At 36.6% G+C, this 23,689-nt stretch overlaps 1 protein-coding gene across 4 annotated transcripts in view; it reads left to right on the forward strand.

Annotated features, from left to right (window-relative positions):
* Nucleotides 1-23,689, forward strand: part of LOC309660907 (uncharacterized protein) — a 404,218-nt gene that overhangs the window by 210,788 nt on the left and 169,741 nt on the right. For 3 of the 4 annotated variants that reach the window (XM_082462031.1, XM_082462030.1, XM_082462032.1), the window contains exon 3: nucleotides 13,800-13,884. In XM_082462031.1, coding sequence (XP_082318157.1) covers nucleotides 13,800-13,884 — 85 coding nt within the window. Of the gene's footprint in view, nucleotides 1-13,799; nucleotides 15,004-23,689 lie in introns of all 4 variants that reach the window. The other variant, XR_014263698.1, reaches the window with a different exon arrangement.

Genomic DNA, 23,689 nt, shown 5'->3' on the forward strand with positions numbered 1-23,689 from the left:
ATAGAGCTATATGGGTGTGAATATTTTCTAATGTAGTGAACCCAAATAATATGCAAGTGCGTTGTGATCAGAGGTAGACTATAGATGACTAAAGATGGCTGTAGATTTTGTGACACTCCCCTCTTTGAGATGTGGGGTCTGTTTTCTCCTCTTGAACCAGGGCTGGCCTGTGATGGCTTTGATCAGTGGAACATGGGAGAAGTGCTGCTTTGCCAGTCTATGCCTAGCACTTAAAAGGACAGCAGGCTTCTGACTTAGTCCCTGAATATACCCTCTTAGATAGACCATGTGGAGAGGTCCTAAGACTACAGGCATAGAGAGAAGGTTCCAGCTAAGTTCAGCCTTAAAGCCAACCTGGGAAAGTAAAACCATCTCACATCCTCCATTCTGTTGGTATTTGGAAATTAATGACCAGAGGAATTATATAGACATTTTTCCAAAGAAGACATCCAATGGCCAACACGTACATGAAAAGATGCTCAACATCACCAATAATCAGGGAAGTGCTAATCAAAATCACAATGAGACAGCACCTCACACATGTTTTAATGGTTGTCATTATGACAACAAGAGATAACAAGTGTTTGTGAGAATGCAGAGATAAGGGAACCCTTGTACACTTGGCGGAAGTGTAAACTGGTTCAGCCATTATGGAAACCAGTATGGTTACTCTTCAAAAAATTAAAAATAGAATTACCATTAATTCAACAATTCCACTTCTGAGTATATACCCAAAGGAAATGAAAACAGGATATTTAAAAGATATATATATTTATAAGATATATGCACTCTCATGTTCATTGCAGTATTATTCACAATAGCCAAGATATGGGGGGGGGGAAACAAGTGTCTGTCAACAAATCAATGGATAAAGTAGATGTAGTGTAAATATGCTGTGAATATTATTCAGCCATGAGAAAGAAGGAAACTCTGACATTTGCAACTCCGTGGATGAAACCTGAGGGCTTTATGCTAAGTGAGATATGCCAGAAAGAGAAGGAAAAGTATTGTATGATATCACGTATATGTAGAATCTAAGAAAGCCCAACTTGTAAAATCAGAGAGTACATGGAATGGTGGTTACCAGGGGCTGGGGCTGGCGGTGGGGTGGGGAAATTGGAGATGTGTTTTTTTTAAATGTACAAAATTGCAACTAGAAGAGATCTAAGGCACTGTATATTGATTACAGACAACAATACAATATTATAAACTTCAGAGTTGCTAAGAGACTAGATCTTAATTGTTCCAACCACAAAGTGAAATGATAATTATGTGAGGTGACTGAGGTGTTAGCTTAGGCTATAGTAGTAATCATATTGCAATATAAAAATGTATCAAATCAACACATTGTACACCTTAAACTTACACAATGTTATATATCAATTATATCGCAATAAAAATAAATTTAAAAAAAAAGTTTGGCACTTGGGTTCTACCCGTTCATTCTGCAGGCTTCCATGAAATCCACATTTTTCAGTATCTCATCTTCAACCCCTAAGATACATAGTGATTCTGCACTCGAAACCTCTCTGATTTTCATTTCTCCAAAGAATAAATTCTGGTCTCTTACAAGAGTAGTGAAAATTTTTCCATGGTACATGGTAACACCAATTTTGAACATTTCTGAGATTCTTTGGGTTTAACTGAATTACTTTTCATAATTATTCCCCTGCCAGGTGTTTAGGTTTACATTTATAGTGCTATTTTGGGAAGTAAACAACATAATGAATGTATGCTGTTTATACAGAGACTAGTGTTAAGAATTCATCAATTTTAACTATGCTTACATTGTTGTCTTCATCTCTAAGGTAAAGGGTTAACTTTACTGAAGAGAACAGTTCTGGAACTATAACTGTCTAGGTTTAAATTCTTGTTCTGCTATTTTATAGTTATGAGACCTTGAGCAAGTTAGTTCTTCTCTTTGCATCAGTTACCCTATCTCTAACAATGGGATCAGTTTAACTATCTCATAGCATTGTTGGGAGAACTGTAGATGGTAGTCCACTTAAGTTTCCAAGCCCTTAGTTAATATTGAATGAATATTAGTTCTTCTTATTAATAACATTTCTAAGGTTCTCTCCAACTGGATGATTCTCAAATGAAGTAACTTTATAATGACATTTATTTGATCAAAATAAAGTATTGAATGTGATGGCAGAGTTAGTGTTTATTCATCTCCTTGACAGCTCATTCATCATCTCTGTGGGCTGTCGGATGGCTAGTTTTTGAGGCATTAGCTTTTAGATCTTTTGTTTTCTCTCTCTGAGAGGCTCCTGTGTGTGAAAGAACCATGGACCAGCTACATTTCTAATGTCTTTGTTATCATGTTAGGATATAGGATTTCCTCCCAGAGATATGACAATTTTCATGCTGTAATGGTATCATGGGTTTTATAAATCACATGCTGTTTGTAATGGAACAAAACCTGATCATTGCCTTCTTTAGGTAGGAGTTTATTAACAATCAAACATTATCTGAACCACAGAAAGAGTGTTGCCATCGGCAATACCACTACTGGGCATATACCCTGAGAAACCATAATTCAAAAAGAGTCATGTACCACAATGTTCATTGCAGCACTATTTACAATACCCAGGACATGGAAGCAAACTAAGTGTCCATTGACAGATGAATGAATAAAGAAGATGTAGCACATATATACAATGGAATATTACTCAGCCATAAAAATAAACGAAATTGAGTTATTTGTATTAAGGTGGATAGACCTAGAGTCTGTCATACAGAGTGAAGTAAGTCAGAAAGGGAAAAACAAATACCATATACTAACACATATATATGGAATCTAAAAAAAATAAAAATGGTTCTGATGAACCTAGGGACAGGACAGGAATAAAGACACAGATGTAGAGAATGGACTTGAGGACACAGGGAGGGGAAAGGGTAAGCTGGGACAAAGTGAGAGAGTAGCATTGACATATATACACTACCAAATGTAAAATAGATAGCTAGTGGGAAGCAGCCGCATAGCACAGGGAGATCAGCTCGGTGCTTTGTGTCCACCTAGAGGGGTGGCACAGCGAGGGTGGGAGGGAGACACAAGAGGGAGGAGATATGAGGATATATGTATAGATATAGCCGATTCACTTTTTTATACAGCAGAAACTAACACACCATTGTAAAGCAATTATACTCCAATAAAGATATTAAAAAAAAAAAAAAGCTTCTGAAACTTGAAAACAGAAAATGACTCAGTCAAACTTTTACAGAAGCATACAGGTGGATCTCACTTTATGCAATGAATGTCTTTCTAAAAATATCAGTCTGAATCCTCCTTTTGACAATACAGAAATGACATCCAGTTGACTCTGTAATTATTTTGGTAATTTTCAGTGGACAGTGAGCACTCACTGACAATTAAGGAAACAAAAATATATTACCATCTCCAGAGTGAAGTATGTTTCTAGTTGTAGTATATGACATGAGTAATATGTCATCTGTCTTGCCTGGGAGCCCACAATGTAGTGGTGAAAATGGACATAATAATTACATAATACATAATGGACAGAAATAATACTATATTTGCAAGGCATAGAAAGATTATCAAGCATACCTTCTCCTTTAATCTAATTTCTTTTTCATAGTGACCATCCTCATTTATGGTACCTTCTAAGTTCTTACTCAAAAATGATATTCATTCATTCATTCAAAAATGCACTAACATTTATATTAAGTTTATTATTTCCAGACCCAATGTTAAGTGGTAGGGAAACCAAGTGAATAAGTCCACATATTAAGTAAATAATTCCAATAAAATATGTTTGCTGTATATTTAGTTGTGGGACTATATAATTTGACATCTGTATAGGGTCTGGGAAAGCCCTTTGGAAAAGATAGTAAAGCTGGGGTATATAAGACAAATGGTATTTACTCAAAGCAGAGGAGAAGGAACAGGAGATTGGGAAAAAGAGAAAAGGTGTAAGAGTTCATAGTATATTAGAAAAATGGGATAGAGTTTATTTTACCGGCAGCGAAAATTCAGGATGGGAAGCTGCTGGAGGTAAAGCCAGAGAGACAGGTAAGGACCAAGTCATGGAGAAACATTTAAGTCATATTAAAGAGTTAGACGTTTATACTGAAATCAATGGGACTCTTGAATGGTAACATGCTCCAGTCTATGTTCTGAAGAAACCACACGACAACCACATGCAGAATGAATTGGTATGGGATTATGTTGGACACAGGGAGACCAGTTAAAGTCTATGACATCCAGGCAGAAAATGACTTGGTTTGAGACTGTGATGTGAATGATGTTGCTTGCTATTAAATAAATTTACACCACAAGCACAGTAGGCCAGAGATCTCCTTTCCATTAGGCAGGTGGCATTTTTGTACTCTTAAGGACACACCAATTCTAAGAAATATTAGGAAAAAGAAACACTTTGCTGTTAAGCAACTACTTTTAAATTGCTGTTTGACTTTGGGCAATTTCCTTAGTTGCTCTGTGCCTTCATTTCCTCATCTGCAAAATAAGCATAATAATAATACTAACACCTTCCTTATAGAGTTGTTACAAAGGTTAAATTAGGCAGTAATTAAAAAACACATAGCAAGGGATCAATATTTATTATCTATTCTCATTGTCATTGTCATCACCATTACCATGAAAGTTTCTCCTTGGAATCCATGTAAACAAATGGGCAGATACTGAGACTAAGGACAGAGATTTTCTAAAGTCTCAGAGAGTTAGAGGAAGTGCAAGGGTATTCTTGAAAATTTTTCTAGCCAATGGATGATGACAACCTGGGAAAGACTCATCCAACTTCAGTATGAAAAATTGATTTGTGTGGATGAGTGTGAAAAGAAGAGAAAGTCAGAAAGAAAGACAGCACATACATTAAAGATATTGTAGAACTAATAAATAAATTAGAAACAGCAAAGAATAAAATAGAATGGTTAAAAATTGAGTGTCAATCATAGAAAACAAATCTTGGGATAATCTCAATAAACACAAAGAAAAAAGATTAAGAGATTAAGCAAATAGAAGGGAGATGATAGATGTGGAAGGCAGAAAACAAAGATAAATGGTGTCCTTATACAGTGAGTTCAACAAATGAAACAAAAGCTATTTAAAGATATATGAAAGCACATTACTTTTTATTTTATTTTATTTATTTTTTTATACAGCAGGTCCTTATTAGTCATCCATTTTATACCCATCAGTGTATACATGTCAATCCTAATCTCCCAATACATCCCACCCCCACCCCCACCCCCAGCAGCTTTCCTCCCTTGGTGTCCATACGTTTGTTCTCTACATCTGTGTCTCAATTTCTGCCCTGCAAACCGGTTCATCTGTACCATTTTTCTAGGTTCCACATATATGCGTTAATATACGATATTTGTTTTTCTCTTTCTGACTTACTTCACTCTGTATGACAGTCTCTAGATCCATCCACGTCTCTACAAATGACCCAATTTCGTTCCTTTTTATGGCTGAGTAATATTCCATTGTATATATGTACCACAACTTCTTTATCCACTCATCTGTCGATGGGCATTTAGGTTGCTTCCATGACCTGGTTATTGTAAATAGTGTTGCAATGAACATTGGGGTGCACGTGTCATTTTGAATTATGGTTTTCTCTGGGTATATGCCCAGGAGTGGGATTGTTGGATCATATGGAAATTCTATTTTTAGTTTGTTAAGGAACCTCCATACTGTTCTCAGTAGTGGCTGTATCAGTTTACATTCCCACCAACAGTGCAAGAGGGTTCCCTTTTCTCCACACCCTCTCCAGCATTTGTTGTTTGTAGATTTTCTGATGATGCCCACTCTAACTGGTGTAAGGTGACACCTCACTGTAGTTTTGATTTGCATTTCTCTAATAATTAGTGATGTTGAGCAGCTTTTCATGTGCTTCTTGGCCATCTGTATGTCTTCTTTGGAGAAATGTCTATTTAGGTCTTTTGTCCATTTTTTTATTGGGTTGTTTGTTTTTTTAATATTGAGCTGCATGAGCTGTTTATATATTTTTGAGATTAATCCTTTGTCTGTTGATTCGTTTGCAAATATTTTCTCCCATTCTGAGGTTTGTCTTTTTGTCTTGTTTATGGTTTCCTTTGCTGTGCAAAAGCTTTTAAGTTTCATTAGGTCCCATTTGTTTATTTTTGTTTTTATTTCCATTACTCTAGGAGGTGGATCAAAAAAGTTCTTGCTGTGATTTATGTCAAAGAGTGTTCTTCCTTTGTTTTCCTCTAAGAGTTTTATAGTGTCCGGTCTTACATTGAGGTCTCGAATCCATTTTGAGTTTATTTTTGTGTATGGTGCTAAGGAGTGTTCTAATTTCATTCTTTTACTTGTAGCTGTCCAGTTTTCCCAGCACCACTTATTGAAGAGACTGTCTTTTCTCCATTGTATATCCTGGCCTCCTTTGTCATAGATTAGTTGACCATAGGTGCGTGGGTTTATCTGTGGGCTTTCTATCTTGTTCCATTGATCTATGTTTCTGTTTTTGTACCAGTACCATATTGTCTTGATTACTGTAGCTTTGTAGTATGGTCTGAAGTCAGGGAGTCTGATTCCTCCAGCTCCATTTTTTTCCCTCAAGACTGCTTTTGTTATTTGGGGTCTTTTGTGTCTCCATACAAATTTTAAGATTTTTTTGTTCTAGTTCTGTAAAAAATGCCATTGGTAATTTGATAGTTATTGCCTTGAATCTGTAGATTGCTTTGGGCAGTATAGTCATTTTCACAATATTGATTCTTCCAATCCAAGAACATGGTATATCTCTCCATCTGTTGGTATCATCTTTAATTTCTTTCATCAGTGTCTTATACTTTTCTGCATACAGGTCTTTTGTGTCCCTAGGTAGGTTTATTCCTACGTATTTTATTATTTTTGTTGCAATGGTAAATGGGAGTGTTTCCTTAATTTCTCTTTCAGATATTTCATCATTAGTGTAGAGGAATGCAAGAGATTTCTGTGCATTAATTTTGTATCCTGCAACTTTACCAAATTCATTGATTAGCTCTAGTAGTTTTCTGGTGGCATCTTTAGCATTCTCTATGCATAGTATCATGTCATCTGCAAACAGTGACAGCTTTACTTCTTCTTTTCCGATTTGGATTCCTTTTATTTCTTTTTCTTCTCTGATTGCCGTGGCTAGGACTTCCAAAACTATGTTGAATAAGAGTGGTGAGAGTGGACATCCTTGTCTCGTTCCTGATCTTAGAGGAAATGCTTTCAGTTTTTCACCATTGAGAATGATGTTTGCCGTGGGTTTGTCATATATGGCCTTTATTATGTTGAGGTAGGTTCCCTCTATGCCCAATTTCTGGAGAGTTTTTATCATAAATGTGAGTTGAATTTTGCCAAAAGCTTTTTCTGCATCTATTGAGATGATCATATATTTTTTATTCTTCAGTTTGTTAGTATGGTTTATCACATTGATTGATTTACATATATTGAAGAATCCTTGCATCCCTGGGATAAATCCTACTTGATCATGGTGTATGATCCTTTTAATGTGTCATTGGATTCTGTTTGCTGGTATTTTGTTGAGGATTTTTGCATCTATATTCATCAGTGATATTGGTCTGTAATTTTCTTTTTTTGTAGTATCTTTATCTGGTTTTGGTATCAGAGTGATGGTGCCCTCATATAATGAGTCTGGGAGTGTTCCTTCCTCTGCAATTTTTTGGAAGAGTTTGAGAAGGATGGGTGTTAGCTCTTCTCTAAATGTTTGATAGAATTCACCTGTGAAGCCATCTGGTCCTGGATTTTTGTTTGTTGGAAGATTTTTAATCACACTTTCAATATCATTACTTGTGATTTGTCTGTTCATGTTTTCTATTTCTTCCTGGTTCAGTCTTGGAAGGTTATACCTTTCTAAGAATTTGTCCATTTCTTCCAGGTTGTCCATTTTATTGGCATAGAGATGCTTGTAGTAGTCTCTTAGGATGCTTTGTATTTCTGCGGTGTCTGTTGTAACTTCTTTTTCATTTCTAATTTTATTGATTTGAGTTCTCTCCCTCTTTTTCTTGATGAGTCTGGCTAATAGTTTATCAATTTTGTTTATCTTCTCAAAAAACCAGCTTTTAGTTTTATTGATCTTTGCTATTGTTTTCTTTGTTTCTATTTCATTTATTTCTGCTCTGATCTTTATGATTTCTTTCCTTCTGCTAACTTTGGGTTTTGTTTGTTCTTCTTCCTCTAGTTCCTTTTGGTGTAAGGTTAGATTGGTTATTTGAGATTTTTCTTGTTTCTTGAGGTAGGCTTGTATAGCTATAAACTTCCCTCTTAGAACTGCTTTTGCTGCATCCCATAAGTTTTGGATCATCGTGTTTTCATTGTCATTTGTCTCTAGGTATTTTTTTATTTCCTCTTTGATTTCTTCAGTGATTTCTTGGTTATTAAGTAGTGTATTGTTTAGCCTCCATGTGTTTGTATTTTTTACAGATTTTTTCCTGTAGTTGATATCTAGTCTCATAGCATTGTGGTCGGAAAAGATGCTGGATATGATTTCAATTTTCTTAAATTTATTGTGGCTTGATTTGTGACCCAAGATGTGATGTATCCTGGAGAATGTTCCATGCACACTTGAGAAGAAAGTGTATTCTGTTGTTTTTAGATGGAATGCCCTGTAAATATCAATTAAATCTATCTGGTCTATTGTGTCATTTAAAGCTTTTGTTTCCTTATTTATTTTCATTTTGGATGATCTGTCCATTGGTGTAAGTGAAGTGTGAAAGTCCCCCACTATTACTGTGTTACTGTTGATTTCCTCTTTTATATCTGTTAAGAGTTGCCTTATGTATTGAGGTGCTCCTATGCTGGGAGTATATATATTCATAATTGTTATATCTTCTTCTTGGATTTATCTCTTGATCATTATTTAATGTCCTTCTTTGTCTCTTGTAACATTCTTTATTTTAAAGTCTATTTTTTCTGATATGAGTATGCTACTCCAGCTTTCTTTTGATTTCCATTTGCATGGAATATCTTTTTCCATCCCCTCACTTTCAGTCTATATGCGTCCCTAGGTCTGAAGTGGGTCTCTTGTAGACAGCATATAGATGGGTCTTGTTTTTGTATCCATTCAGCAAGCCTGTGTCTTTCGGTTGGAGCATTTAATTCATTCACATTTAAGGTATTTATCGATATGTATGTTCCTATGATCATTTCCTTAATTGTTTTGGGTTTGCTTTTGTAGGTCCTTTTCTTCTTTTGTGTTTCCCACTTAGAGAATTTCCTTTAGCATTTGTTGTAGAGCTGGTTTGGTGGTGCTGAATTCTCTTAGCTTTTGCTTGTCTGTAAAGCTTTTGATTTCTCCATCGAGTTTGAATGAGATCCTTGCCAGGTAGAGTAATCTTGGTTGCAGTTTCTTCCCTTTCATCACTTTAAGTATATCATGCCACTCCCTTCTGGCTTGTAGAGTTTCTGCTGAGAAATCAGCTGTTAACCTTATGGGAGTTCCCTTGTATATTATTTGTCATTTATCCCTTGCTGCTTTCAATTCTTTTTCTTTGTCTTTAATTTTTGCCAGTTTGATTACTATGTGTCTCGGCATGTTTCTCTTTGGGTTTATCCTGTATGGGACTCTCTGTGCTTCCTGGACTTGGGTGGCTATTTCTTTTCCCATGTTGGGGAAGTGTTCAACTATAATCTCTTCAAATATTTTCTCGGGTCCTTTCTCTCTCTCTTCTCCTTCTGGGACCCCTATAATGCGAATGTTGTTGCATTTAATGTTGTCCCAGAGGTCTCTTAGGCTGTCTTCATTTCTTTTCATTCTTTTCTCTTTATTCTGTTCCACAGCAGTTTATTCCACCATTCTGTCTCCCAGGTCACTTATCCGTTCTTCTGCCTCAGTTATCCTGCTATTGATTCTTTCTAGAGAATTTTTAACTTCATTTATTGTGTTGTTCATCTCTGTTTGTTTGCTCTTTAGTTCTTCTAGGTCCTTGTTAAACGTTTCTTGTATTTTCTCCATTCTGTTTCCAAGATTTTGGATCATCTTTACTATCATTACTCTGAATTCTTTTTCAGGTAGGTTGCTTATTTCATCTTTTTTTATTTGGTCTTGTAGGTTTTTACCTTGCTCCTTCGTCTGTAACATATTTTTTTGTTGTTTCTTTTCTTTTCATTTCTTTTGTTTTTTTTTTTATGGGTAGGGCTGTATTCTTGTCTTACTGGTTGTTTGGCCTGAGGTGTCTAGCACTGGAGTTTGCAGGCAGTTGGATAGAGCCAGGTCTGGGTGCCTAGATGAGGACCTCTGGGAGGCCTCACTCTGATCAATATTCCTTGGGGTCTGAGGTTCTCTGTTAGTCCAGCAGTTTGGACTCTGTGCTCCCTCCACAGGAGCTTAGGTCCAACCCCTGGTCTGGAGACCAAGATCCCACAAGCCATGCGACATGGCAAAAGAAAAGAAAAACATGGGCAGTATAATAACAAAGAATAAAAAATAAAATAAAACTAGAAAGATAAAAAATATATTAGGAAAAATAAAAAATATAATTGAAACAAGTGCAACAAAGTAAAACAAAACCACAACATAAAAAAGAAAGAAGAAGAAGAAAAAGGAACAAAAGGAGCAGAACAATAACAATGTATAAAGAATAAAATAAAATTAGAAAAATAAAAGATGTATTAGAAAAAATAAAAGTATAAATGAACCAAAAACAACAAAGTAAAACAGAACCCCCCTTCCCCAACCTAAAAGAGGAAAAAAAAAAAAGGAAAAACGGCCGGAAAAGGCCTTGGCTATGGGGAGGCAGAGCCTAGGCAAGCAGGTGGAACTTAGGCAGGGGCCAGGTTTAAGGTGGGGCAGGGCCTAGGCTCAGGACCCATGTAGCTGGAAAAGGCCTTGGGGGCGGGGCCTATGCTGGGCGATGTTCAAGTGTCAGGAGGGGCTTGGGCTTAGGACCTACATGGAAGGAGAAAGGCAGCACGTCCAGAGGCAGGCCTCTGGAGTGTGGAGTTCTGGATTTTGGGGGTAAGGCCCTGGGTGTGGTTGTTTGGGTGGGGTTTAGGCCCAGTGCATTTGAAGGGGGTCTCAGAGGGGGTCTCCGAGTGCGGCATGTAGAAGTAGGGCACTGGGAGTGGGTCTAGGGATGGGGCTTGGTGTCTGCGGAGCAGGATGGAGGCTCTGAGGGCAGAGGATTAGATCCAGAATCCCAACAAGCTCCCCAGTGCCCAAGTGGGCAGGGAAAGTTCTGGCTGTGCTCCCTCTGTTCCTCCACTCCCCCCACAGGTTCTCCTCTGTTGCAGCTAGATCCCTAACTGTAGGTGGGTCTTGCCGGGTGTAGGAACTCCTCTCCTCCCTCAGACACCCCTTAAGCATGCCAGTCCCATAGGTCTCGCCTTTACTTTTACTCCCCATTCCCTCCCTCCCACTCCCTCAGACCCGTGCAGCTGGAGGGGGCCTTGTTGGGCAGAAGATCAGACCCAGGATCTCAGCAGGCTCCCAGGGGCCCAAGTGGGCAGGGGAAATACTGGCCATGCATCCTTTGGATCCTCTTCCCTCCCAATGGTTCCCCCCTTTTCCCCTCCAGTTGTGGGATCACTCCCCCTCCCTCAGCTGCTCCTGAGGAATGCCGGTCCTGTCCCACCTCCACTCCTCCTTCCCCCTCACTACCCACCGCATCCTACCCGGTCGCTGGGGGTTCCTCCTGTCCCCTTAGGTGTCCATGGTCCACCACCAGTGCCTAGTAGGTCCCCTAGTTGTGTGGAGATGTGAATTCCCCCTCCTCTTAGTCCACCATCTTTACTCTGCCCCCCAGTTATTCTTCAAGACAGTGTGAGACTATAATTCAATCACTTGCTAGTTGAAAACTTAGTTTTGAGTCAAATTCCCAGGAGGCATCATAGTTGCCTACTATGTGATTAAAGGTCATGAGTACAGCAGCAGATGTTACCAATGAGAAATGTCCATCAAAGAGCACAATTTTGTCCCTTGACATCATGATGTTGCATAGTGCATCATAATGCCTCCTGGAGAATCTGGCCATTTGCTTTTGTTAACTCAATCCCCACCTCTTATATGGCTGGAGCTGCTGCTGCTGCTGCTCTGAGATTTAGCTGCTACCACCACCTGCTGTGTGGCTTGGACAATCTCTGCCTCTGTTCCCTTTCTGTGGTAACTTTCTTGCAAATGAGTATAATACTATGAGGCATATTGTATATATTACAAATAATATGAGTATATAATTTTACATTATATTATAACAATTATTATATTATCATTATTAAATGAATCATACTGGTTCTCATGCTTAGCCATCTTCACCTCTGGAACATGGCCCATGGAAACTATTCAGATCTCCTCCATGCCTCTAGGGAGATCCAGAAAAGGATGGTAGAGTCTGCCTCAAGAAATCCTTGTGCTCAGTCAGGTTATGATCCCATGCCCACCATCTTGTCCTTGATATGTGGAGTGGAACCATCATTGGCTGTACCACTATCAATGGCCCCAGGAAGGAAAAGGGAACACCTATCTTTTCAGTTTTAAAATTTCCAATCGCAAAGGGGGTTTCCTCTTATCCCCATGTACTCAGCACATTATACTCCTTTCTTCTTCTCTGTCATGTTATTAGTTGCCCAAAAAGGAAGGTGTAAGTACTTTTATTTGCAGTGCCAAATGTTACTTGCTTGATGATATTATTATTTATTGAGCTCTTATGATAAATAAGACTTATAAAACTATATGAAGGGCCTCTAACTCTTCATGATTTCTGAGTTTGTGCATTTTAAAAGTTCAATGGTCCATACCAAATATCAAAATGGTGGGAAAGCCCATGCAAATGTTAACTTGTAAAGAAATTTAATGTCTATGAGACCACATTAAGAAAAATTAATACTATGTGAATTTAGGGGCTTAATTGTGCCTGGATTAGTTAACTAGGTAATTCACATAAGAATATGCTTTTTATAATAGCTCTCTGTATGTTAACAAAGGATCTGTTCATAAGATGATCAAACCATTCATTGGGAAGTGTTAATTAACTTCAGAAATGGAAACTTGCAATTGCTAAAGTACCTTCTCATTTTCTTCTTTATTTATTTTTTAAATAAATTTTATTTATTTATTTGTTTGTTTATTTATTTATTTGTTTGTTTATTTTTGGCTGTGTTGGGTCTTCATTGTTGCACACAGACTTTCCCTAGTTGCAGCGAGCAGGACCTACTCTTCGTTACAGTGTGTGGGTTTCTCATTGCAGCGGCTTCTTTTGTTGCGGAGCATGGACTCTAAGCACATGGGCTTCAGTAGTTGTGGCACGTGAGCTCAGTAGTTGTGGCAAGCATGTCCTAGAGCACAGGCTCAATATTTGTGGTTCATGGGCTTTGTTGTTCCGCGGCATGTGGGAACTTCCCGGACCAGTGCTCGAACCTGTGTCCCCTGCATTGGCTGGTGGATTCTTAACCACTGTGCCACCAGGGAAGTCCCCTCATTTTTTCCTTTAGAGAAGTGGCATAATACACCATTTGCTGAACCTTCTTTCACCTTGAAAATTGAATTGTTTTTCAACATTTGTGTTTTAATTTTCACATTCCTTGAAAAGAAAATATAAATATAATTAAATATTTTTTAACACATCTATCATGAAATAATTACACAATTGCCTCCTTGACTTCCTACAAGGAACTCTGGTAATTCTTTGCACCTCTATCTACTTGTAAATCTCACTGAAAAATAATTTAATTCATGGAGCTCATTTGTTATGACCAAGATGAAGCTTCTGATGTGTAGAGTCCCAAAAGTCTAATAGCTTAAATAAATAGAAAATTATTCTTTTCTATGTAACAGTGCATCCAGTTTCACTTCTGCTTTCTTCCCTCCTAGGTGGGTTGTTTGTGGTCAGATGCCTGGTGAACCGGTCGTTTCAAATCCAGCTGAATGCAATTGCCTTTTTAAGACAGAATGACAGGTAAAGTCCTTCCTTTATTGTTCTTACTGCTGGAGCAGTAGTTGAGGATTCAAAAAGACCCAATAAACAACATCTGTCTCCTCTATTCAAGCTCTGAACCTATTAAAAATAAAACAAAAAGGAAGAGAGATAAGCAATCAAAATATCACTTTTATCTAATAAAGGTGATATTGGAGATAGTGGCTTATATCTCCAAGTGGGATCATTACACTGAACTCAAAAATTATAGACTAACCTATTCAATTATGCAAAAATTAGGAAATTTAAGAAGTGGGGGAAAAGAGTTTGCTCCCTAACACAGAAAAGTTAAGGAGTTGAGAAGGATTCATATCCTTGGCCAAGAATGATTAAAAGGGATTAGATGTTTATAAAATGAATCCTTAAAAATAAAAGCGTAACTCTGAAGCACACGAAGAAATTTCTTTTTTATCATCTCATAAGGATGCCAAATTCTGCAGACCTAGGATTGTGACAAGAAGAAATGTAAAGCTTTTGATGATGCTGACTAGTCTGTCATTTTTGAGCTCAGTTACTTCTAAGGATTTTCAGAAATTTCTAATTTTTAGGAACTCTGTACGTGTCATCTAGATTTTGAATTAGTTGATATAATATTGCATATAATTTTAGGTGAGTTATTTAAAATAATCTTTTAAAATTTCTATGTGGGTGTGTATATATATATATGACCAAGTGTACGGTGTAGTTATTAGAGAATGTGATCTGTACAATCTTTTAGATTTGGATATTAAAATTTACATAATTTTTATAATAAATTTGCTTATTTGTGTTAAGTAATTTAAAAAATTGTGTTGGTAATTAGAAACACTTGCCTATCTCAATATTCCTTATTTGGTGTTTCTCTGTGTCTTATTTGATCAGACCTTCTCTCTCTCTCTCTCTCTCTCTTTGACTTTTCAGAAATTCAACTCATGGTATTATTATTTCCTATTTTCTTTTTCAGCTTTTATATTTTTCTATTTTAATAGTTCATGTTTTTATCTTTAGTTTCCATTTTTTTCATTTACTCTCGTATTCATTTACTACGTTGAATTGAATAGTTTAATCATTTATTCTGTCTTTCCAGTTTTCTAATAAATGCCTCTAAGACCATCTCAACAAGTTAGTATTTAGTGTTGTCTTCTTATTTGATTTCGTGTTCTATAATTTCAGTTTGATTTTCTATTAAAAGTAATTTTAGCTTATTATTTGATACCTTGCTAAACTATCGAATCAGAACAGAATTCACAGGCAAGGATTCTGACAAAAAATTGGGGGGTATCTTTTCTGAAAAGTAGTTTGAAAATAAACTCTTGGAAAACAAGTAATAAAGCAACAAATAAGATGCTATGGAATCTCAGAGACAGAGAGCCCAAATTATAGAAGAGTAATAGAAAATCTCAGAATAGCCACTGCTCAGCCGCTCTGGAGGCCAATGATCCAGGGGAGAACAAGCCTATGATGAGAAATGTAGTGTTATGGCTTGTGCAGAAGAACTGCATAAATCTTGTTATATATATAGGATTGTTTATGCTCTTTTCATGTTCTTTTAATGTTACCACCACATTCAAAAACAACTTTATACTCTTCAAACTGGTCTTGCATGCTCCATTCCTCCGGCATGCCAAGCTGTTTCCAAGCCTTATAATTTCCCCACCAACATGCTGTTACATCTTCACTATTCTAGGTATAGGAGAGACTGTGATAAACAAAACTTACAAAGTCATTCCTCCCAAGGAGATTATTATATTCTAGAAGGAAAGAAAGCCAAGTTATTAAACATAAAAATGATCAAGATTGTCTCAATTGTTTCAGAGAGTAATGAAACACGTTCAAAAAAATTTAGAGGGTGATATGAAAGTAATCAGAACAGGTCCCTCTGGGGAGGTAAAGTGAGACCAGAAGGAAAGAAGAGTCTGATCTTGCAACTTCCTGAGGGCAGACTGTTCCAAGCAGAGGGTTAAGTAGCATAAGAGCAAGTACAAAGTCCCTAAGGCAGAAAACCTCTCTGCCTGTACAGGGAAATGAAAAGGAGCCAGGGTTGCTGAAGTATAACTGGTAATGGGGTAGAGCAGTAGGGGATGAGATTGAAGAGGCAGGCACAGGCAACTGCTGAATATTTGAAACAATCTCATAATAAGGACAATGCAAAAGTAAACAACAATGAGATACCAATTTTCATCCTCAAACTAACAACAGATTGAAAAAGCTTGATATGTTGAAAAAGAGGATTGCTTATAACTACTTGTTGTGATACAAATTGGTATAACTACTTCGGAGAGTGCATTTCAAAATGTCCATCTTGTATGATCCAGTACTTCCCCTCCTGAATACATACTCCAGAGAAATGATCTCATGTATGCACCAGATTTTTCATAGCATTGCCATTGTGAATAGCAAAATAATAACAACAACAGAATAGAATGGAAACAACTTAAGAGTACATCACTGGGAGGATAAATGATGGACAACTATACAGCAGTGGAAATGAATAAATAAGAGCTATGGTAGTCTCCTGGATAAAACTCACGTACAGTGTTGATGGGACAGAAAAGCTACAGAATAATACATACAGTGCAATTCCATTTATGTACATTTTTAGCTTTTCATTAATAAATAATTATAGACTCCCAAGAAGTTTCAAAAATGTACACTGAGATCCAATGTACCCATTACTTGCCTTTTCTCAATGTTATTAAAACTAGAAAATTGACATTGGCCTAATACAACTAGACTGCAAACCTGACTCAGATTTCGCAAGTTTTTATATGCACTCATTTTAAAAATATGTATATGGCTTTATATGTATAAGTTCTATGAATTTTTATCACTTGTATAGATTTGTATAACCACCACCACAGGTGAGACATAGGATTATTCTTTCACTACATAAGAAATCCCTTATACTACCTCTTAGTAGTCACACCTTTCCTTTAGCACTAACACTAATCTATTCTCTATCTCTATAATTTTTTCTTTTTGGAGGTTGTTATATAAATGGAATCATAGTATATTCAACCTTTTGAGGGTGGATTTTTTTTTTTAATACAGCATGATGCTCTTGAGATCTATTCATGCAATAATGTGTTTCTTTTTATTGTTGAGCAGTATTCCCTTGTGTGATATACCAGAGTTTGGTTAACCATTCACCCATTGAAGGACATTTGGATTGTTTCCAGTCTTGGGCTCTTAGAAATAGAGCTGCTATGAATATTTGTGTATCTGCTATAGTGTGAACATATGTTTTCAATTCTCTTGGATAAGTACCCCAGAGTGGCATTACTTGGTCATGTGATAAATGTATGTTTAACTTCAAAGGAAAGTACCAAACTGTTTTTCAGAGTAGCTGTACTATTTTCCATTCCCTCTAGCAGTGTATGAGAGATTCAGTTTCTCCACATGGTCTCCAGCTTTTGATATTGTCGTTATTATTTTAGACATTTAAATAGATTTTTAGTGATATCTCACCAGAGTTTTATTTTGCATTTCTCCAATGACAAGTGATGTTGAGCATCTTTTCACATGCTTACTTACCATTCATATATCTTCTTATATAAAGTGTCTGTTCAAGCCTTTTTTTCCCATTTTTAATGGATTGCATTTTTTTACTATCAAGTTTAGAGTATATATATATTATATATATATATAATATATATACATAATATATATTATATATATTATATATAGAGAGAGTAGAAGTACTTTGTCAGGTATGTGATTCACAAATAGGTTTTCTCATTCACTGACTTGTATTTTTATTCTGTTAACAAGCTTTTTCACAGAGAAAACATTTTAAATTTTGATTAAGTCTCATTTATCCACTTTTATTTTTTACATCTCTCATACATCATTATGTCTAAGAATTCTTTGCCCAACCCTAGGTCACAGAGACTCTCTTTTACATTCTCTTCTAAAAGATTTATAGCTTCACATTTTACTTTTAGATCTGTGATTCCTTTTGAGTTATTTTTTTTGGTAGAAAGTATCAGGTATAGTTTGAGGTTTCTTTTTCCTTTGATGTCCAATTGTTCCACCACCATTTGTTGAAAAGACTATCTTTCCTCCATTGAGTTGCCTCTGCACTTTTGTCAAAAATCAATGGAGAAGAGTTTTGTGGATCTATTTCTGGGTTCTTTACACTGTTCCATTGTCTATTGTTCACCCCTCTATCAATATCACAGTGTTTTAATTATGGCAGTTGCATTCTAAGTCTTAAAATTGGATAATGTGACTCCATCCACTTTGCTCTTCCACTTCAAAATGATTTAAGCTATTCTTTGCCTTTCTGTGTAAAATTTAAAATAAGCTTTGCCTACAGTTATAAAACTTTTGGTAGGATTTTGGTAAGAATTGTGTTAAATCTATAGATCAACTTGGTTAGAATTTATATCTTTATGTTGTTAACTCTTTCAATCCATTTAGGTTATATGTCTTTCCATTTAGTTAGATCTTTGCTTTTTCTCATCAGGATTTTATAGTTTTTCTAGATATATATCTCATTTGTGTTTTGTTAGACTTATACCTAAGTATATCAGTTTTTTAGAGTGATTATAAATGGTTTCTTGAATTTTGGTTTTTGATAGATTACTGAAAGTATAAGGAAATAATGATTGAGTTTTGTGTGTTTACCTGTATCCTATGACATATTACTGAATAGGATAATATATAGAATTAGTCAATTCTAAAATTAATCTGGAAATATAACTTAAATCAAGACAAAGAAGCAATTGTTTCATTGGATATTAAGACACAATGTACAAAATGGTAGTACTTAACACAATATGATATTAGCATAAGAATTGACAAATAAACCAATGGGCTTATTATCTTCTCTCTATTCTGGATAGAGACTACACAGACTCATGTATATATTCCACAGACTTCATGTTTATATTTCATGTGGGAACCATAATTTCAAATTACTGATGAATAAATGGACTTGTCAATAAGTAATTTTAAAAATGTTTTAAAATTATCATTTAAAAATGATTTTAGAAAAGTTGATTTATATTAAAAATTAACTTAGAATGGATCTTCACACAAATAAAAAATAAATGCCAGATTCTGTATCTTAGAGTGGAAAATAAACATAAGAATTAGAACAAAAGTATTAGAAAAAAAAGAAAAATAGAAGGTAACTTTTAAAAATAATTTTGGAATTGGAAACCTTCACAAAGACATAAAACTCAGAAGACATAAAGGAAAGTATTGGTAAGTGTTACCTATTAAAAATTTAGAAACTTCTGTTTTACAAAAGCCAACAAACAGAAAATTAAGAAATAAGTGACATCCTGAGAAAAAAACTATTTAAAATAACATAAAATTAATATACAAAATATGTAAGTTAATACTTATAAACTAAAAAAGGGGAAAAGATATATGAACAACTTACCAAAAATAAATACACAATGACCTATATGAATTTTTATTAGTAATCAATAAAATTATATATTATTTTACTCTTAGTTTATCAAAAAAATTTAGAGAACTGGCATTCCCTAGTAATTATGTTAGGGGGAGGGTAAGGGTATTCTCCAGAACTACTATGGGAATGTAAATTACACAGCTCTCATGGAAGAGGCAATATTAAAAAAGGGGGGGGGGTGGAATATGACTCTCTTAACAGAAATCAAGAAAATTAAAGAAAACAAATACAATTAAAATGGCAGAAATAAATTTAAAATGTGAGTATAATAAAATTTAATGGGTTAAATGACCATTTTAAAGGACAAAGACTTTTTAAACTATCTTTTAGCTTAAAGAGGGAACATTATTTTCATTAGAACTTTGAGCCCATTGTTGCTGCTTTTCTTTATATACCTAGTGATTTTGAGTTTATGTTTATATTTAAGAAGAAGGTCTGGGTAGCTACTGCGGGTTTTCTTGTCATTTTTTCCTATAAAGTCTCACATGTGAGTAGAAGCTTTGGGTGGAAAGGAGACATCAAGGCAAAACAAATTTTTAGGATCACTGCATAGAAGAAAGGCTTTGGGGTTACTGGGCTCTTAATAAAGGTTGAGGAAGCAATTATTTTTGGCCAATACCCACATAAGAAAACTTAGCTTTTCCCATATGGTTTATCCAATCTCTTCAGACAACAGACCCCGCTACATAACTATGGGAAACCATCAGTCTATCCCCTGTTTTCATCTTCTCTTCTCATTCTTATCTTCCACTGTCCTTGTTGACCTTGAGCCATGGATTTTCTGGGACCCTATGAGAAGATCAGCTCTCAGCTCCACTGTAACCTCCTAACAGCATATCCTGGATTGTAACTATATCTAAATATCCATCCATTAACTCCATCTTTTTTTTATTTGGTAATTTGCTGAAATCTCTTCACTGTCATCAGTAGTGACCCCTCATAATCCAGTCCCTTGTTTTCTGATATGAATGTATTCCTTTATGTATTTCTTGATCTTTACTTCAGTGAAGTCTCAGGAGAGATAGAAGGTAAATGTAGGAATTGAGCCCCCTATCTTGAACCAGACAATCCTTGACTATTGACTGAATGAATGAATGCTCAGTTTCTCAAAAGAATGCATTGAGCAAATGAATGAAACTTAGACAGAACTGGGAAATAAATAAAATGTCCCAATAAAGACTTTATTCAATTTAGACAAAATCAGAACAAGCTTTTTCAGGTTATGATAAATTCAGTTCAAGAGATGTTTTTCAAAATGTTTGAAGCACTTCGTTCTTTACTTTGAGCAGGCACTCAATCCATGAGGTGGAATGAAACTGAACACATTCTACTTTTGCCATACAGTGTTCCCAGAGTAATTTTTGTCCCAGTGATCAGTAACTACCCCAGTGGATTCCACCAAGAAAAACATTTTTGCAATAATCTGGCGAAATGCCACCTGTTCCTTTCTGATCGTGTCTCTTGCTCACTCTTTATTCATGGGATCTCAAAGCCATTTGGAATAGATGCAGATTCTAGGCTTACATCTTCTGTTCTCTCTTTCACAAGACCTACAATCTGGCCATGCTTCACCCAATTCTCTATTCTTGAGCTTTCTCACCCCTCCCTGGAATGCATTCCTTTATTCTGATCCATGATCAACACAAACTGACATGGTTGTCATACTTACAAAGGTATTTCTAATGACTATGCCTTCCCCATATTGGACACTTTTGACTAATATACTCTGTGTCAGTTGGATTTTCTCTCCTGAGAATTTGAACAGAGGAGCAGAGATGTCTAGTTCCAAAATGCAGCTGAAAACTAGTTATTTCTAGGTTACATCTTAGAAAGAAACGTTATGTGCTTCTGTTGTTGGCATCTCCACACAGGGCCTGGTTCCTGGCTCTCCTCAAGCTTGATATTCAAATTCCTCCTTTGTGCATCTTTCCAACAAATTATCCCTTTCCCTTAAGAGAATCGAATTGTTATTTTCTTTTCTTTCTGGTACATGCAACCAAGCAGCTTTAACCTACCTTAAACTCCATCTCCTTAGGTGTATCCTTGCCTGCCATTTAAGTCTAAGTTCAAAGTATTTCTCTGCAGGGAAACTTCATGGCCTCACACAAGCAGAAGACTTCTCCATACTTAAATCTCACAGTCCTTTGCCTACACCTTTCTTGGGAATAAAACCGCGTATGAGATCAGTAGTTCATTTAAGACATGATTTGAGTTTTATTTTTCCCCATAACACCTCATATGATACCTGCACACAGCAAAAGCTCGATAAACAATAGTTTGGCTTATTAACTCTCATTTTAGAAAAGAGCTTCCCCACCTAGGCAAGAGGTACTGAGAGTGACATTTGTTCAGAAGCCGTTTTATCAATAGCAACTACCTTCTTAAGTGTATTCTTGTACTTAAGAAGAATACTATTCTCTTAACCATGATGAAAAGTAGATAATATTGTGCCCACTTTCCAGATAAAAAAAAGGAGGTTCAGAGAGGTGAAATAATTGGTCCAAGGTTTCACACAGATTCAGAAGTGGACCTGAACTTGATCTCAGTTCTGTCTACAAAACTTGTTTTCTGATTTTGACATGGCTCATGAGTTGCCTTACAAGAAGGTGGTTCTGTCCCAACCACAACTGCAATTCCTGGTCATTCAAAGGAGGAAGAGGGCTGGGAGCTAGTGAAGGGGGCAATTCCTTGTATGGTCTGCAAGCACTCATTCCCTGAGCTCTGAAACCAAACAACAAAGTACTCATGAACAGCAATCTATTTCTGATGAAAGAATAGGTACAATCTGTTTTGTTAGCCCTCATTTTTCCACAATGAAGTAAGCCATTATTGCAAAATAGAAGATGTTTTGAAAGGGGTCACTGACAAAATGTCCCAGAGGGATTAAACAAATAATGAAAGAAAATATTTTAAATTATTCAACACTGAGAAATAAGAAGAAGCAGTGTTTATTTTTTAGGCATGGGCCAGTATCAGAATTAGTATGAGCACCCACAGGCATATGTATGTTTGCGGGTCTGTAGACTCGAGATACTGAGTGAATTACATTTTCAAACCATTCATCAGAGGAAAATATTTTTGTCCCCATTTTAGAGATTAAGATACTGAGATTCAGAAAAAAATGCCTTGCCCCTCTTCCTACAGAGAGTGGCTGAGTCAGAATACACACTTAAATCCTGTTTCATTCTCGGGTGCTTTTTCACTGTGTTGCATTGTGTTGGTAGAAATCATGTGATTAAAGAGTAATATTGGAAGTCACAGTCAAGATGTAGGTCAATACTACACAGAGTCTGCTCATGAACAATTCTTTGCAATCCCCAAGTCAGCCCTCTGCTGGGGTTCCACAGGGCTTTCCTGATCCCATTATGGACAACACTTTTTAAAGGATGTGCACAGAGATGAAGACAAGTGGCTTATGAAAGTTGCTAATAGGACAAAAAGAGGGAGGGATCTTAGTTCATATGATCAACGAAAGAGATGAGGTGAAAGTAATCTCCAGAGGCATGAATGCTCTGAAAAAATAGTAAAGGTGAAATTGTTCATGAGAAAAGGTTAAAAATTGCATTTCATAACTGCAAGAAGGAGTGCAGAGGCCTGACCAGGCAACTATTCACTGAGAAATGACTGAGGATTTAGCTGAGTGGCAAGCCTTGTGTACACCAGTAGAAGTGGTGGATTGAAAGAGCAAAGTCTGACTGTTACAACCCCTCATTTCTTCACTGTGGACAATCCCAGGTGGAATATTCCATTCTTGTGCTCCTTTTGGAAAAATATGGACAAACCAGACACTTGAGAGATTCTTTGTTTGCTCATTTGCACATTCTGCTCCCTCTGATTGAAATGTATTTTCCCTGGTGCCACCGAATGAAGTCATCTGGCTCTTCAAGTCTCCCTTCAAATATTTCCTCCCCTGTGGCAGTGTCTTCCTTGTCACCTCCAGGCAGAAGCTGCCTCCATGGTGGGTGAGCAGTGAAGAATTCAGAATGGAGGTGGGTGGTGAGAGGGAAAGGGGGCACTAGGTAGGGGACAAGCTCGGCTTCAGAGTGTGGGCTCTGATGAGTTGCTTGAACTCTGGTCTGCCAAGATCCATTGCCAAGTCAGCTGTATTTGGGAGAGAGTAGAGAAGCAGCAGAGTATGGGTAGCAATGGGCTGTTGGTTCAGGGAACCCACAGTTTCCTTGGGGCCTGGGTCTCAGTGGGTCCAAGGTTGTCAGGCAGCTGGAGCAAGAGTGCAAATGCCATGAGATGCCTATAGTCCAGCCCTGGCTGCTCCAACCCCAGGCCAAGGCCTAGGACGTAGTCCTTGCTGTGCTCTTCCAGGGACCTGGATGAGGAACTAGGGTGCTGGGAGTTTCCTGGGTCCTCCACCTTAAGACACCAAGC

This window comes from Balaenoptera physalus (genome assembly GCF_965194825.1).
Source record: "Balaenoptera physalus genome assembly, chromosome: 5".
Classification (NCBI taxonomy): Eukaryota; Metazoa; Chordata; class Mammalia; order Artiodactyla; family Balaenopteridae; genus Balaenoptera; species Balaenoptera physalus.